This window comes from Vigna umbellata, chromosome 6 (assembly GCF_029865625.1).
Source record: "Vigna umbellata cultivar VRB3 chromosome 6, Vumbellata_1.0, whole genome shotgun sequence".
NCBI lineage: Eukaryota > Viridiplantae > Streptophyta > Magnoliopsida > Fabales > Fabaceae > Vigna > Vigna umbellata.
The window spans coordinates 22,574,538-22,588,918 of NC_142170.1; the positions used below are offsets into that span (position 1 = coordinate 22,574,538).

The following is a 14,381-nucleotide window of genomic DNA, read 5'->3' on the forward strand; positions in this document are numbered from 1 at the left end:
CTAAAAAGAAATAATATATATATATATATATATATATATATATATATATATATATATATATTAATTATAAAGGGATTCTCCTTTTTTTCTATACTTTTTTTTCCTCTTTTAATTTTCAAGTTACCATTTTATTTAAATTTAAGTAATATTTAAAATTTAATTGTTTTTCTGTAAATTTAACTACTTTTTTTAATTAAAAATAATAATCTACTAAATAAATAAAAAAAATTTCAAAATAAATAAAAACTATCTATTATGAAATTGTAAAATTTATTTATGATGGGATGAGAGGATAAATGAGAGAAAATATAAATATTATTATTCTGGAGCACATTTAAAATTAACATTACAATTATTTCTATGAAAGAGATTACATTACACTTAGAACTTAATTAATCTCAATTGTTCATTAAAAATGAAAATTAAAGTTCACGTAAAATACGTATTCAATAACCAATTCTATATCTGGTTTAGGTTTATTATCTTTTCGATAATTTAGCCTTTGGTCAAAGGGTCAAAAAGCTTATTAATGCACATTGATCTCACAAGAAGTATTCATTCAATTATTTTCTGCAGATGAATCTGCTCTTTATCTTCATCACGAACTCGGTGGTCAATTCTTCAAAATTAAACTCGGCTTTCCAAGAATAATTTTTCCATTTTAAGAGTCACCCAAATAACAGAAGTTAGCATATGTATTTTTCTTAGGGAATAAATATGAATGTGGCAGCTGCCTAATGCGATAAAGTAACGGTTGAAATTTGAAAACATGCATGGATTCTCAATGCCTTAGATTAGAAATTGAGTTAAACATTTAAGATTCTCATCAGACATTTTAATGAAATATATATTTGCGTATAAACCAAACAATCCAATTAAATTTTCATCCCTATGCTTAGAGGTTGTAAGATATACAAGTCACTTCCATTGTAATGTAATAGTCACGTTGACTATCATAATGAAACTTAGAAAAGTATGCGCTGACAAAAAAAAATGGAGTCAAATACTCTTAATGACAATGTGAAATCGTATGCCGAAATGAAACAAAGTGGCTTTATTGAATTGCTTCTTTTTGCTATTTTTTTTCCTCTCATCGGCCTTCCCTTGCCTTGAGGAATACAACTGAATTTTGGGAACCATAATTGCTGCACAAGGCATGGCCTCGGTATTTGGTATGTGTTCTTATGTTTTTGATATGTTTTCTTATGCTTTTTTGACAATATTTTAACATTTTTTACGTCTCATTCTATTAATTGTGAAATAATTTTAAACCAACCACAGAATGACATGTAAATGATATTAAAATGTTATCAAACAAATATTGTCAAAGTATCATTATCATTTTGTTAAAAACTAAACAAGCATTTAAAAAAAATAACACTTGCATATGGATCTTTGATCGTGGTGGAAAGATACAAAAATTAACCACTTCAAAATATAACCATAGTACTCTTTTAACACATCAACCCCAAAAAGTCTATTGTCATAAAATTCAATTTGCATATGATCAGTAAATTTAGTTTAAAGAGAAACAAACAAACCAATAAATCAAAGGGTTAGGTGTGGTAATGCTTTAAATGAATTAATTTGGTAAGCCAAGATTTTCGGTGGTGCAATGAGGAAAATGATACATAACCAGAAAATTCAACAAGCTCGTACAATGTCAAAATTTTCGCTTATTGTCACATACATCACTAAACAGCTTACAAAATCAAAAGTAATGAACAAAAACACTACGATATATGTTCATCTAAAGTTGGATTCATGTCGAATGCCTACATTTGACATATCCACGTGATTCATACCACATGCGTTTTCTTGTAGTTATCTGCAGCTTTGGATAATGATTGTATTGATACAGGAAATCCTGGGCCCATCTGCATTCATAGGATAGCAAAAAATAATTTAAACGCCCCAAGAATGAGACAAAATGCATAATCACTGTGCAATGGATGACACTAGCAAATTTACATCTTCATTGATCCCGTTTTACATAACTCCCTCTCTTGTTTCACTTTTCATTGCTGATTCTTCACAGCACAAGTTAAATCTCATACCTTAATCACTAATTCTATCTCCCCACATAACCAGTGCAATCATGAAATTTCACGAATCTGTATGTTAGGGGAATACACCTTTTTGCATTAAGAAAATTATGAGATCTAATTGAGCACAAGTTTGATATCAGATTTCACCCCACATTCTTTTTAACATTTCCATCATTAATTCTCAGGTCTCCAGTTCAATTTTTCACCCAATTTTAACTTCAAAGGTAATCTGATTGCATTGCTGCTCTAAATCGATTGAACTTCCTCAAGGCAACCTTACAACAAATAATAACATGGAAATTTTCACTACTATGTCCCCCTTAATCCTATACCACGGTTTTACTGATTGTCTATCAGAGGCTAAATCAGAGCAACTAAATGCATCCTAAATACATTGGAGTCGACAATGAGATGAGATGAGACAGGGGACTTGTGAGAAACAGCGAGCAAATCAAAATCCCTGATGTTATATTTTGCATAAAACAATAACAGATAAACCTTTCCCCACTAGGTGGAGACGGTTTGCATACTGAACTCTAAAAATATTGCCAATATTAGTTTACTTTCTATTTTCAGAAGGAAACAGGGGAGGACACACCCAATGTTTCCTTGAGTACCATTAATGTGAAATGCAATAATGAAATGGTAGCTTTCAATCTAAATACACAAAAAAACTGAAACAAAAATGAGATATAGGAACTTACCGTGCTGCTTATATGGACAGACAGCACATACCCAGCATATTTGGAAGCTGTATAACAAAGAGAATTATAAGATAATCGAAGTAACCTTAGAATATAAAATTTGTGATCATGTGTATACCAACTTAAAGTGCTATGGAATTTGTTGTAAATAAGTTTGTGGGGAGGGGAGATAGGTCATCAGTTGTGATCTGACATCTTATTTTTCTAAAATCCAGAGAAGGGAAGCATAAGGACGTATGTGCTACTTACTCTTCTTTAAGCCAGCAGGCTTCGCAAGTAATACAGCGTTCATAAATGCACTAATATTCTCCCGTAGAGCGTCTTCTTTGTAGCTTACCTGTGGATATTATTGGAAGCATAAATGTTAGGGATGGAGAGTTTACAAGAGAAAGAATAAAACATTAAATGCTTAACTACCTCAGCAGTTAGAAAGAGCGGGGTTATTGGTTGTATAAATAGCAAATAAACAATTGTAGTGGGGGGGATTGTTTTGATTGTAGTTCTAACAGGATTTGTCATCCTGAGTGGGGAGGTTAGGCTCTCTAGAGGGAGGTTATGCTCCCAAACCCAGTCCTTGTAAAGAGATTCTTTTACGGTGAATAATAGCAACACCCATTCTTACACTACTGTTTCTACCTTTTTGAGTGTGTTCTTGTTAGGTTCCAAACCCAGGAACCTAACAATTGGTCCGACTTGCCGTTTCGAAGTGGGGGTGAAGGATCAAGAAACTATCGGATCCAAATTGGGCACGTTAGCGAGAATGGAGAGAGATACGGAGGGAAGACTGGAGGCAATCAAGATTACGATGGAGGGTATGAGAAATAGAGAAGATTGGGAGAGAATATCCCTTGTGTGTGTTGCATACACATAGGGTAATTTATTTATATTGTAAGATATGGGCCAATGCCCTTAATACATAATAGACTAAGCCCAAATAACAGAAACACACATCTTAACATCTAACACTCCCCCTCAAGCTGGAGCATATAAATCATATGTTCCAAGCTTGTTACAAAGATAATCAATTCTAGGTCCTCGTAAGGACTTAGTGAATATGTCTGCCAACTGGTTGCTTGAGTTAACAAACTCAGTCTTGATATCTCCGGATATGATTTTTTCTCGAATGAAATGACAATCAACTTCAATGTGTTTGGTTCTCTCATGGAAGACAGGGTTAGAGCTAATATGGAGAGCAGCTTGATTATCACATATAAGTATCATGTGAGTGACATCTCCAAATTTCAATTCACTAAGCAATTGTTTAAGCCACACAAGCTCGCAAGTAGCTGATGCCATAGCTCTATATTTTGCTTCTGCACTAGACCTTGCCACAACACTTTGCTTCTTACTTTTCCAAGATATCAGGTTGCTACCAATAGAGACACAATATCCAGAAGTAGACCTCCTATCAGAAGGGGAACCAGCCCAATCAGCATCTGAATAACAAACAATTTTTGTATCGTTGTTAGGGCCATATAGCAAACCTTTTCCAGGTGATCTTTTAATATACTTCAGTATGCGAACAACTGCATCCCAATGGTCTTCACATGGGGAGTTTAGAAATTGACTCACCACACTAACTGCGAAAGAAATGTCAGGACGCGTAACAGTAAGATAGTTTAATTTACCAACTAGTCTTCTGTACTGTTCAGGATCTGAGAAAGGCTCCCCCTGATTTGGTAGGAGTTTGATGTTAGGGTCCATAGGTGTCTCAACAGATTTACAGTTCATTAACCCTGTTTCCTCCAAGATGTCTAACGCATACTTCCTCTGAGATATGACAATACCATCATTGGATTGTGCTACTTCAATACCCAAAAAGTACCGAAGTTTGCCAAGATCTTTGGTTTGAAAATGATGACAAAGGTGTTGTTTCATCTGAGAGATGCCAAGATAGTCGCTTCCTGTGAGAACAATATCATCGACATACACTATTAAGTAGATACATCCAGCACTCGAGTGGCGATAGAACACTGAATGATCCGCTTCACTACGAGACATACCAAATTGTTGAACAACACAACTGAATTTACCAAACCAAGTCCGAGGAGACTGTTTTAGGCCATATAAGGATTTGCGAAGACGACATACCAATCCAGATGACTCCCCCTGAGCAACAAAGCCAGGCGGTTGCTCCATATAAATTTCTTCATGCAAATCACCATTGAGGAAAGCATTTTTGACATCAAGTTGGTAAAGAGGCCATTGGCGAAGAGCGGCCATGGCAATGAAGAGGCGAACAGAGGTCATTTTTGCCACTGGAGAAAAAGTATCACCATAATCCAAACCAAAAATCTGTGTGTAGCCTTTGGCAACCAGTCGAGCTTTCAGACGATCAATCGTGCCATCAGGACCAACCTTGATAGCATACACCCACCTGCAACCAACAACAGACTTTCCAGATGGTAATTGGACCAGCTCCCAAGTTCCACTTTCCTGTAAAGCACTTAATTCATCCATCATAGCTTGACGCCAACCAGGATGAGTTAAGGCATCACTCACAGATTTGGGAATTGACACAGAAGAAATGGATGAGAGACAAGTATAAAAAGATGGAGATAATCTGTTGTAATTAAGAACAGTATAATGGGGTGAAGGGTTACGGGTAGAGCGTATACCTTTACGGAGGGCAATAGGCAAGTCAGACTCAGTTGCTGGAGCCGGAGGAGACACATGAGGCGGCACCGGAAGTGAGTCATGAGGGAGACGATTACGGCGACTATAAACCTGAAGGGGTGGAGGTGAAGGATGATCCTGTGGTGAAGGAGAGTCTAAAGAAGGAGAAGACAAAATGGGTGGAGCATCACCAGGAGGATCACATATAAGAGAAATATCAACAGTAACAGGGAGAGGTACAGAACTAGAAGATAGATGTGAAAAGTAAAAAGAAGACTCATCAAAAGTGACATCAGCAGAGATAAAATGACGATTGAGGGAAGGGGAAAAACACTTATAGCCCTTTTGTGACCGTGGAAATCCTAAGAAGACACATTTGTGAGACCTAGGAGATAACTTATCAAGACCAGGACTAAAATCATGAACAAAACATGTAGACCCAAAAACTCGAAGAGGTAATGGATGCAGAGGGTCTTGAGGAAATAAGATAGAATGAGGGATTTTGTTATCTAGGACGGAAGATGGCATGCGGTTGATAAGATAACATGCTGTGAGAACTGCATCACCCCAAAAACGGGAGGGTACTTGACCATGAATAAGAAGTGTACGAGTTGTTTCAATAAGGTGTCTATTCTTGCGCTCAGCCACCCCATTTTGTTGAGGGGTATAAGCACATGAGGTTTGGTGAAGAATGCCATGAGAAGCCATAAACTGTTTAAGCGGTTGAGAAAGGTATTCACGGCCATTATCACTACGTAAATTTCGAATAGAAACCCCAAATTGTGTTTTTATTTCATTGAAAAAAGATTGAAAAATAGAAAACAACTCAGAACGATTCTTCATTAAAAACAACCAAGTACATCTGGAATAGTCATCAATAAAGGTAACAAAATACTGAAAACCTAAAATGGACTTAACACGACTAGGTCCCCAAATGTCAGAATGAACCAATGAAAAAGGAGACGACGCCCGTTGTGAGACACTACGAGGAAAGGAACTACGAATATGCTTCCCTAACTGACAAGACTCACACGACAAACTTGATAAAGTGGACAACCTCGGGACAAGTTGTTGTAGTTTGGCAAGACTGGGATGACCGAACTGAGCATGAAGAAGGGATGGTGACTCCATGACAACGCCAACATGTGGAGAAGGGCGGAGATGATAAAGGCCATGAGACTCACATCCTGTGCCAATCATGTGTTTCGAACTCCGGTCCTGCAACCAAACAGAATCTTTAGTAAATGAAATAACACAATTAAGAGTACGAGTTAAACGACTAATGGACAATAAGTTGAAGGGAGACCCAGGGACATAAAGTACATGATCAATGGATATGGATGGAAAAATATTAACAGTACCAATACCATGAGATGAGACTCTAGACCCATCAGCCATTGTTACTGAGGGTAAATTATTTGGACATGACAAGGAAGAAAACAAGGACTTGTTACCAGTGATATGATCGGTGGCGCCTGAGTCAAGGACCCAAGGTCCAAGGGAGTGAGTTAGACCAACAAAAGGTGTACCTGTACGTGCAACAGATGCAGATGTAGTGGAACCAGAGTGCTGATGATCCTCATACCATTTGAGAAATTCGTTAAAGATTGCAGGTTTGTCTACGATATTAGATGAAGTAGGATGGTCTGCAGACGGTGATCGGGGAGGTGGATCAGAATTTGCCATTGCTACAGGTCGAGGAGGACGTCCATGGAGAGCATAACATCTATCAATTTTGTGGCCTAACTTGCCACAATGGTCACATTTTGGACGTCCTTTACTTGGCTTGCGAGACCGACTTCGATCATCACGTTGAGCAGCCATAACAGAGGAATCATCAGTATGAGGGGATGTCTCAGTGACTGGTTTGCTCGGTATACGCAAAAGAGCAGAACAAGTAGAAGTAAAGTTGGGTATGACAGGAGAACCCAAAATCTGATCACGGACATGAGAAACATCATCAGAGAGTCCGTATAATGCCAACAACATGAAGAACTTTGATCGTTGTTCCAATTCTTCAGCAGGAGTGGAAGCAGGAGGTAATATATCATTAAAGTCATGAAGAAGGGCATGAATTTTACCCAAATATTCTGCCATAGGACCAGGATTGCGCGGACCAATAACAGTTAATAGGTCCTAACAAACACCATAAAGACGCTGAGTGTCATTGGTGTATAACAACTTCGCTTGTGCCCATACTTCTGAACATGTTTCATAGGATCGAAACATTTGTTTCAGTGAGGAGTGAATGGTGGACTTTATAACAATGCACAACTGAGCATCAATTTTCATCCAGCGGGAAGTGTCATCTATGGGAGCAGTAGTCACATTTTGAGTAAGATGATCTAAGTACCCTTGACTCTTCAACCAAAGTTTGATGTCGGACGCCCATGTTGCATAATTTGTGCCATCTAACTTGTCAATGGACAAGTGTACATTCACATAATTGGTATATATTGAAGGATCAGAAGATGAGCCACCAATAGAGGTGTTTGTAGACGAGGAAGACGCCATAGGGAAGGAGAAACCCTAAAAATTCAAAGTGCTCCGATTGACGCAACGACCACAGATCCAGAAAGAGGGCGAGGAGGCGATCACGGCGGTGCTGATCGGCGGCGGAAAGCTCTGGCGACGCGTCGGCACGCGCGGCGGCAGCGGCGACTCTTGCGGCGGCGCGTGGAGGCGCGTGGGAGGTCCGTTCGCCGCGATCTTCGTACGACGGTGGTCGCCCGGCCGAGACGATTCCGATGGTGTGGTCGCTGGTCGATTCTGGAACTCCGGCGACGGCGGCGGCGGCGGCGGCGGCGGCAGCGGCGGCGGCAGCGACAGTGGCAGTGAGGGGTGCCGGAGACCGTGGAGTTGACTAGAACTATTCCTGTGCTCTAGATACCATATGAGAAATAGAGAAGATTGGGAGAGAATATCCCTTGTGTGTGTTGCATACACATAGGGTAATTTATTTATATTGTAAGATATGGGCCAATGCCCTTAATACATAATAGACTAAGCCCAAATAACAGAAACACACATCTTAACATCTAAGAGAGGGGATCAAAGCGGAGCCAGCCGCAGTACGAAGGGATTTACCGCAGATAATGAGGTTATTGGGGACGAACGCCAATAACACGGAGGGACAGTCCGATGATAGTTCCGTGAACGAGAATCCACAGCGACGGGTGGGGCAAGTCGAAGGCAGAGTGGTCAGCGATTGCAATGACGATCAGAGACTGTGGCAGAAAAGGGTAGATTTGCCTACGTTTGACGGGTTGGAGCCCCTTAGTTGGATCAATAGGGCGGAGAGATTCTTTGATATCCAGGTGACAGGCGAAGAAGAAAAGGTGGAGCTTGCGTACGTTAGCATGGAGGGAAGTGCGGCTTACTGGTTTAAGTTTTGGAAAGAAAAGGCCAGGAACCGTTCTTGGGAAGGCCTTAAGGCAGCCATGGTCAATCGTTTTGGAGGCGGATTCTAGGGGACCGTGTTCGAACGATTAGCGACCCTGCGACAGGAGGGTAACGTGGAAGAGTTCGTTCGCGATTTCGAAATACTGATAGGGCAAACCAGGGGCATATCGGAAGAACAGGTGTTGGGCTATTTCCTCGTCAGTTTGTGCGAGGACATCAAGGGGCAGGTGCGAATTCAGGACCCCCAGGAGTTGACGGTGGCGATGAGAATCGCGAGAGACGTGGAGGACGCGGCACTCATGGCTAAAGAGGGAAGTTGGAATGTGACCAGGAATTCGCAATCTTTGGAACGAACGATCGGGGCAGAAACAAGAAACGAGATCAACCGCCCAAATCCGAGTCGACTGAGCGGGGCAGAAAGCGTACGATCGGTGAGAAGATAAGTCGCAATGAGTGCCAACAGACCGAACGGTAACGGGGGACAACCGAACAATATGGGCAGGAGCGACAACAGAGGCCGAACGGTGAGGAACCTGCCCTATCCTGAGTTTCTGAAGAGAAAAGAAGAAGGGCGATGTTTTCGATGTGGAGGACCATTCGCACCCGGTCACCATTGTCCAGAAAGGAGCCTGCGGGTGGTACTCTTAGCAGAGGATGAGGAAGACGATGAAGAGGAGGATTTGCCACCACCCATGCCTCCTGATAGAGGCTGAACGGTAACGGGGGACAACCGAACGGTATCAACAGGATATACCGAGCAGTAGCGATAACAGACCGAGCGGCCGGACGGTATCAGCAGGAGAGACCGAGCGGACAAGTTTCCCGTTTCCAACCTTGAGGACAAGGTTGTTCGGCAGCGGGGTGTAATGTTAGGGATGGAGAGTTTACAAGAGAAAGAATAAAACATTAAATGCTTAACTGCCTTAGCAGTTAGAAAGAGCAGGGTTATTGGTTGTATAAATAGCAAATAAACAATTGTAGAGGGGGGGGATTGTTTTAATTGTAGTTCTAACAGGATTTGTCATCCTGAGGGGGGAGGTTAGGCTCTCTAGAGGGAGGTTATGCTCCCAAACCCAGTCCTTGTAAAGAGATTCTTTTACGGTGAATAATAGCAACACCCATTCTTCCATTATTGTTTCTACCTTTTTGAGTGTGTTCTTGTTAGGTTCCAAACCCAAGAACCTAACAATAAAGCACCTTACACAACACTCCAATTGCACGAAACCAAGTCTATAAGGAGTTGGAAGAACACCACAGTACCTTTCCAAGTCCCACATGCAAAATTGATTTACTTTCCATTTTAAACTCCACACGACCCTGTCTTAACTCTTTCAACTGCCCTGCAATATCACTGGTGAGAGTACCTAGCTGATCATATAAAAACAACCGAACAAGAGTTACATACAACCCACATATTCCTAGACTTAAAAAGAATGCCAAAAGATGTCGACAAACTAACCTTCTTATCTGGCATCAGTCTGCGCTTTCTGAGGTATTGTGCTATCTGCATAGTTCATAAAAGCTTTAGAAGAAAAAAACTATTAATTCAGATGATTTTTACAAGTATAAGACCATTTAAATTGAAGAAAAAACCTTTCCAAGATGAGGTGCCATTCCAGGAGACGAGAAGCATTTGTCAACTTTGAGCTTATTTTTACCACCTATAAGTGTGTATAAGCTATTATTAGATGTGGATAGAGTTTAGAAATTTCATATTATTGCTATGAAAAGGAAAAATCATAGTTGCTAAGGTCCCAAGGACATAGGATATTCCATTTCATGCACAGTTGAGTTACAGTTAAAGTGTCTGCTAAGCACATGACACAAAATTAATGTTACAAGTTTGCCTAAATTAAAACATTAGGTTTAGGTGTGTGCACAGATAGATCAAAGGAGAAAAATAATTGCAGATAAACAAGCATATACTAGAAGTGAGTATGCACATACAGAAGGTGATAGCTATACAGCTAAAAAACAAGAAAAGCAAGAAGGGAACCATCAAGGGAAGGGACAATATGCATCTGTGCATTTGCTTTTCACAAATATAGTATGGGAAAAATCTATCAAAATGATGTACAAAATTACTTGTAGAAAGAGATCAGTTCATTACTAGCAATCTCCTCAATAAGCTCTTTACCACCAACTATATCAGCTCCTGCAGCTTTAGCTTCCTCTGCCTCAGCCCCTTCTGCAAAAACAGCCACACTGACGGCCTGGAAGGTATGGATAATTAGACGACAAACCTACCATTATATCAATTGCTTAACATTCATAGGTTACCTTGGGAGCACCATGAGGCAGAATCACAGTACCACGAACTGCCTGCCAGAGTTGAAATCATTATCTTCTAAAGCAGAGGATTGATGGAACAGCATATATAGTTTTATCCAGAAAAGGGGGAAATAACAGTTATTTGGGATATATAAGCACAAAAAAGAGTTTTACAAATAACAATATTTAAAAAAAATTGTAGAATATGTTTGATAGTCTTTGAAGAGATTTTCCAAGATAATTCACTCAACATATAATAACAATAATAATTTCACAGGACTTGATGCTTAGGGAACATGAAAAGGCTATGCTTTTGAAGATATTACTTCCTTCGGTCCTTGATACTAGAAACAAATGTGTACACTTTTTTGTCCTAATTATAAGAAACATGGACTCCCTTAATGTATTAGTTGCTAACTTCTTTTTATACCCTTAATCTATTGTGGGTGTATTTTAGCATATTAACGATGCAATTTGTTGAACATGACAAACCTATGGAACCTCAGGTTTACATGTCAAATTCAAGATTTATATGTTGTTGAAAGAATCACTCAAACAAACCAACACATTCAAAATAAGGAAAAGGGTGTAAACAATGCATACCAGTTCTGTTCGCTTTGAATCAACACCCAATCTTACATGTGCTTCAACAGTTTCATCAAACTTTGCCTTGGCATTGGCCTGAACAATTTGTGATTATATTAAATGATAGCAACTGATGGAACATTCAAGATAAATTGTGAAGATCATCACTAAGGATGAGCTAATCCAAGCAATGACCCAAAAGGATGGATGTAGGCAGTTTAGCTATACTAACAATTCATTAGTTTAGCATCAAGATTATCAAACTCAAGAATTAGCATAAATTTGGTAAAGATTTCATAGACTCAACTAGTAAACTCAAGAGGCAAAAGAAATATTCAGGACATTTACAGATAACATGATACTTGAAAACAACAATTCAACATTTCAACTCCACAATAAAGTAAAGCAACAAATCAAACAAAAATATATACATTTCACAGTACATTATTATTAAATAAGTGTAAAATATATAAATTATCAAAGCATACAAATTTCAAAAACATAAGTGCTTACGGTGAAAACATTTCACAAAGTTCATTTCTTCCAATCAACTATGGGTTCCATGGGGGCCAATAATTACATTTGATTTCAAACTCACTAACTCACTTCTTAACTTGAGAGCTTACACGAAATTATAGAATTAACTCATTTTCTCTACCTAAAACAGTGAACTTGTAAAAGTTTACCAGTTAAATAGAGAGTTTGACAACATTGTTTAGTACTATTTATTATTAAGAAAATGGCACAGATTGGTGAGAGGGTACGTTCCAATAGAGTTTGTAATAAGTCACAAAATAATGGATATCTAACATTAAAAACTCGGCAGGGGGATGGTGCTATACAGAATACTTCTATAACACACACCTTGGTACTGCATGCAATGTTGCAAACATATCACAGCTATGAGCACACATACAGTATCAAACAAAAAAATACAGTTGCTATAAATTGTAACAATTTTATACTTTCCAAATTGGTCTTCTTAACAAAGAAAAAAGTGCCATTAGTAAACAAAACAATTTTTTATCTATGTATTAAATATTTGCAGCAGTAGATTTTATAAATTTATTGCAATAAGTACACGTTTTTTTCTCCAGGACAACTCATACCTGATTGCAAACCTGAAAAATGCATTTTCAGTCTCCTAAAATGTATAATCTAAGCGTAGATTACTGTATGATAATCTGCCACACTTACAGACAGTAAAAATGACCAACCAGGACTAGTGTGTATGTCACTTTAACAGCCTCGATAAAGGCATTTACCATAAAATTCTGAAAAAGAAACAACTGCTCTTTCACAGAAGGCAACAGCTAAGAAATTCCGTAGAGGTTACTATACCACCCTCAAATATCCCAGCAATTTTGATAAAAATTTTGTGCATCACTCTCTCATTGGAGGATCCAAGACTCCTTGTTTCACATGTAATTTCTAACACAGCAACTTGTTCCTAATAACCAACAATCAAACTACGGCATTACCCAAAAGCTCCAACAAAAGTACTACGTAATGGACACATAAAGGGTGCAAATTAAGCTAGAAATAATTATAAGCAAAAAAAAAAAAAGTCCACATACAGCAATAAAGTCTTATTCCACTAGGTGAGGTCAACTACTCAAATCACATAATGCAATTTGGCTCAGTTAAAGGACCAAAGTTCAGCCATGTTTTTCATAAATCATGTTACGCAGTGCCTGAGTACTACACAAATTCAAACTAGTATCTGAACATTAAGAAAATAATAATGGATATTCAACAATACTTCAGTGACTACTTGTATAATTTCATTACTTCAAAGGCCACTTTAACAGCAAAAGTAATACTCCCGGAGCAAAACTTTTGGTTAGTCACTCGAAACTATTTATAATTTGAACTAATGGCTTTTGTTTTCACCTTAATTTGGCGAATGGCTTCTGCCAAATCAAGCGGAGGTGGCTTCTCGTTCTTTTTGGGCTTAATCAGAAGCGGAAACGGCACCTTCATACGCTCCTCTTCGTAGGCCTTCGCCATTCTCATCCTCAGCTCATTCTCCGCCTCGATCTTCTTCCTTTCAATCTCCGCCCCTTCGTCCGCCACCTTGTCATCGGGGAGAGGCGCCACCCGCGGGCCGTACGACACTACTCCAATCGGCGGCGCGTCCTTCACGTATCGGATGTCCTCGCGCGTCCACGCGCGCTGCGAGACCGACGGCGGTCGGAGGGATTGCGGTTCGGCAGGTGGTGGTGAGGATTCCGGCGAGGGTTCTGGCGGCGGGGATTTGGGCTTGACAGGGTAGGAAACTGGTTGGATGGGGATGGGTTGGGAGGGTCTGGCGGGAGGGTTTGAGTTTGAATCGGAGGAAGAGCAGAGGGATCGGTGAGAGGTGAGAGTGAAAGGAGAGTGTGGGAAGTAAGCGCGTTTGGCGAGGGAATGGCGGCGAGCTTGGGAGAGGAGAAGCTTGAGTGCCGCCATGGCTGAAGAGTGTGAGAGGGAGTGAGAGGTTTTAGGAAATGGGGTTAGCGTGGTGGGGAAAGAGCAGTGTAAGTTGGTTCGGGTTCCGAAAAACCCGAAATTCTAATACGGACTTTTGTGAGTTAATCATGAAAATGGGTATGGTAACGGGTCAATAATCAAACCGTTCGATTTGTGATGGGTCACAAGACTAAAGAAACAGATTTATTAATTATAACGACTCATCTAATTTTATATTTTTTAACAACAATAATGCACAATTTGTTATATGCTTTTTCAGGGTGAATGTTGATGCTGAAACATT

The 14,381-nt window shown here is 39.5% G+C and overlaps 1 protein-coding gene across 2 annotated transcripts; it reads right to left on the bottom strand.

Annotated features, from left to right (window-relative positions):
- Positions 1-1,556: 1,556 nt before the first annotated feature.
- On the bottom strand, positions 1,557-14,132 carry LOC124833091 (Ribosomal protein L1p/L10e family). 2 transcript variants are annotated; one of them, XM_088092634.1, is made up of 10 exons: positions 13,520-14,132; positions 11,645-11,722; positions 11,051-11,092; positions 10,881-10,983; positions 10,364-10,431; positions 10,230-10,274; positions 10,031-10,138; positions 3,002-3,089; positions 2,753-2,799; positions 1,557-1,877 (listed from the first exon to the last, which is right to left on the bottom strand). In XM_088092634.1, exons 1-10 carry the CDS (start codon positions 14,075-14,077, stop codon positions 1,800-1,802), a joined length of 1,215 nt encoding a protein of 404 aa, XP_087948760.1. In that variant the 5' UTR covers positions 14,078-14,132; the 3' UTR covers positions 1,557-1,799. The 2 variants fall into 2 exon arrangements, 1 of the variants encoding a protein (XP_087948760.1); XR_015780213.1 differs by lacking the exons at positions 1,557-1,877; positions 10,031-10,138; positions 10,230-10,274; ... (3 more) ...; positions 11,645-11,722; positions 13,520-14,132 and adding an exon at positions 6,426-9,988.
- Positions 14,133-14,381: the final 249 nt, after the last annotated feature.

Excerpts from the sequence above, each read along its gene's own strand:
- LOC124833091 (XM_088092634.1), bottom strand. The coding sequence starts at position 14,077 with ATGGCGGCACTCAAGCTTCTCCTCTCCCAAGCTCGCCGCCATTCCCTC. Across the intron at positions 3,090-10,030 it reads TGCATGTGGGACTTGGAAAG|GTAAGCTACAAAGAAGACGC; the intron begins GTACTGTGGTGT and ends TAATATCCACAG. Across the intron at positions 2,800-3,001 it reads GCCTGCTGGCTTAAAGAAGA|CTTCCAAATATGCTGGGTAT; the intron begins GTAAGTAGCACA and ends TTTGTTATACAG.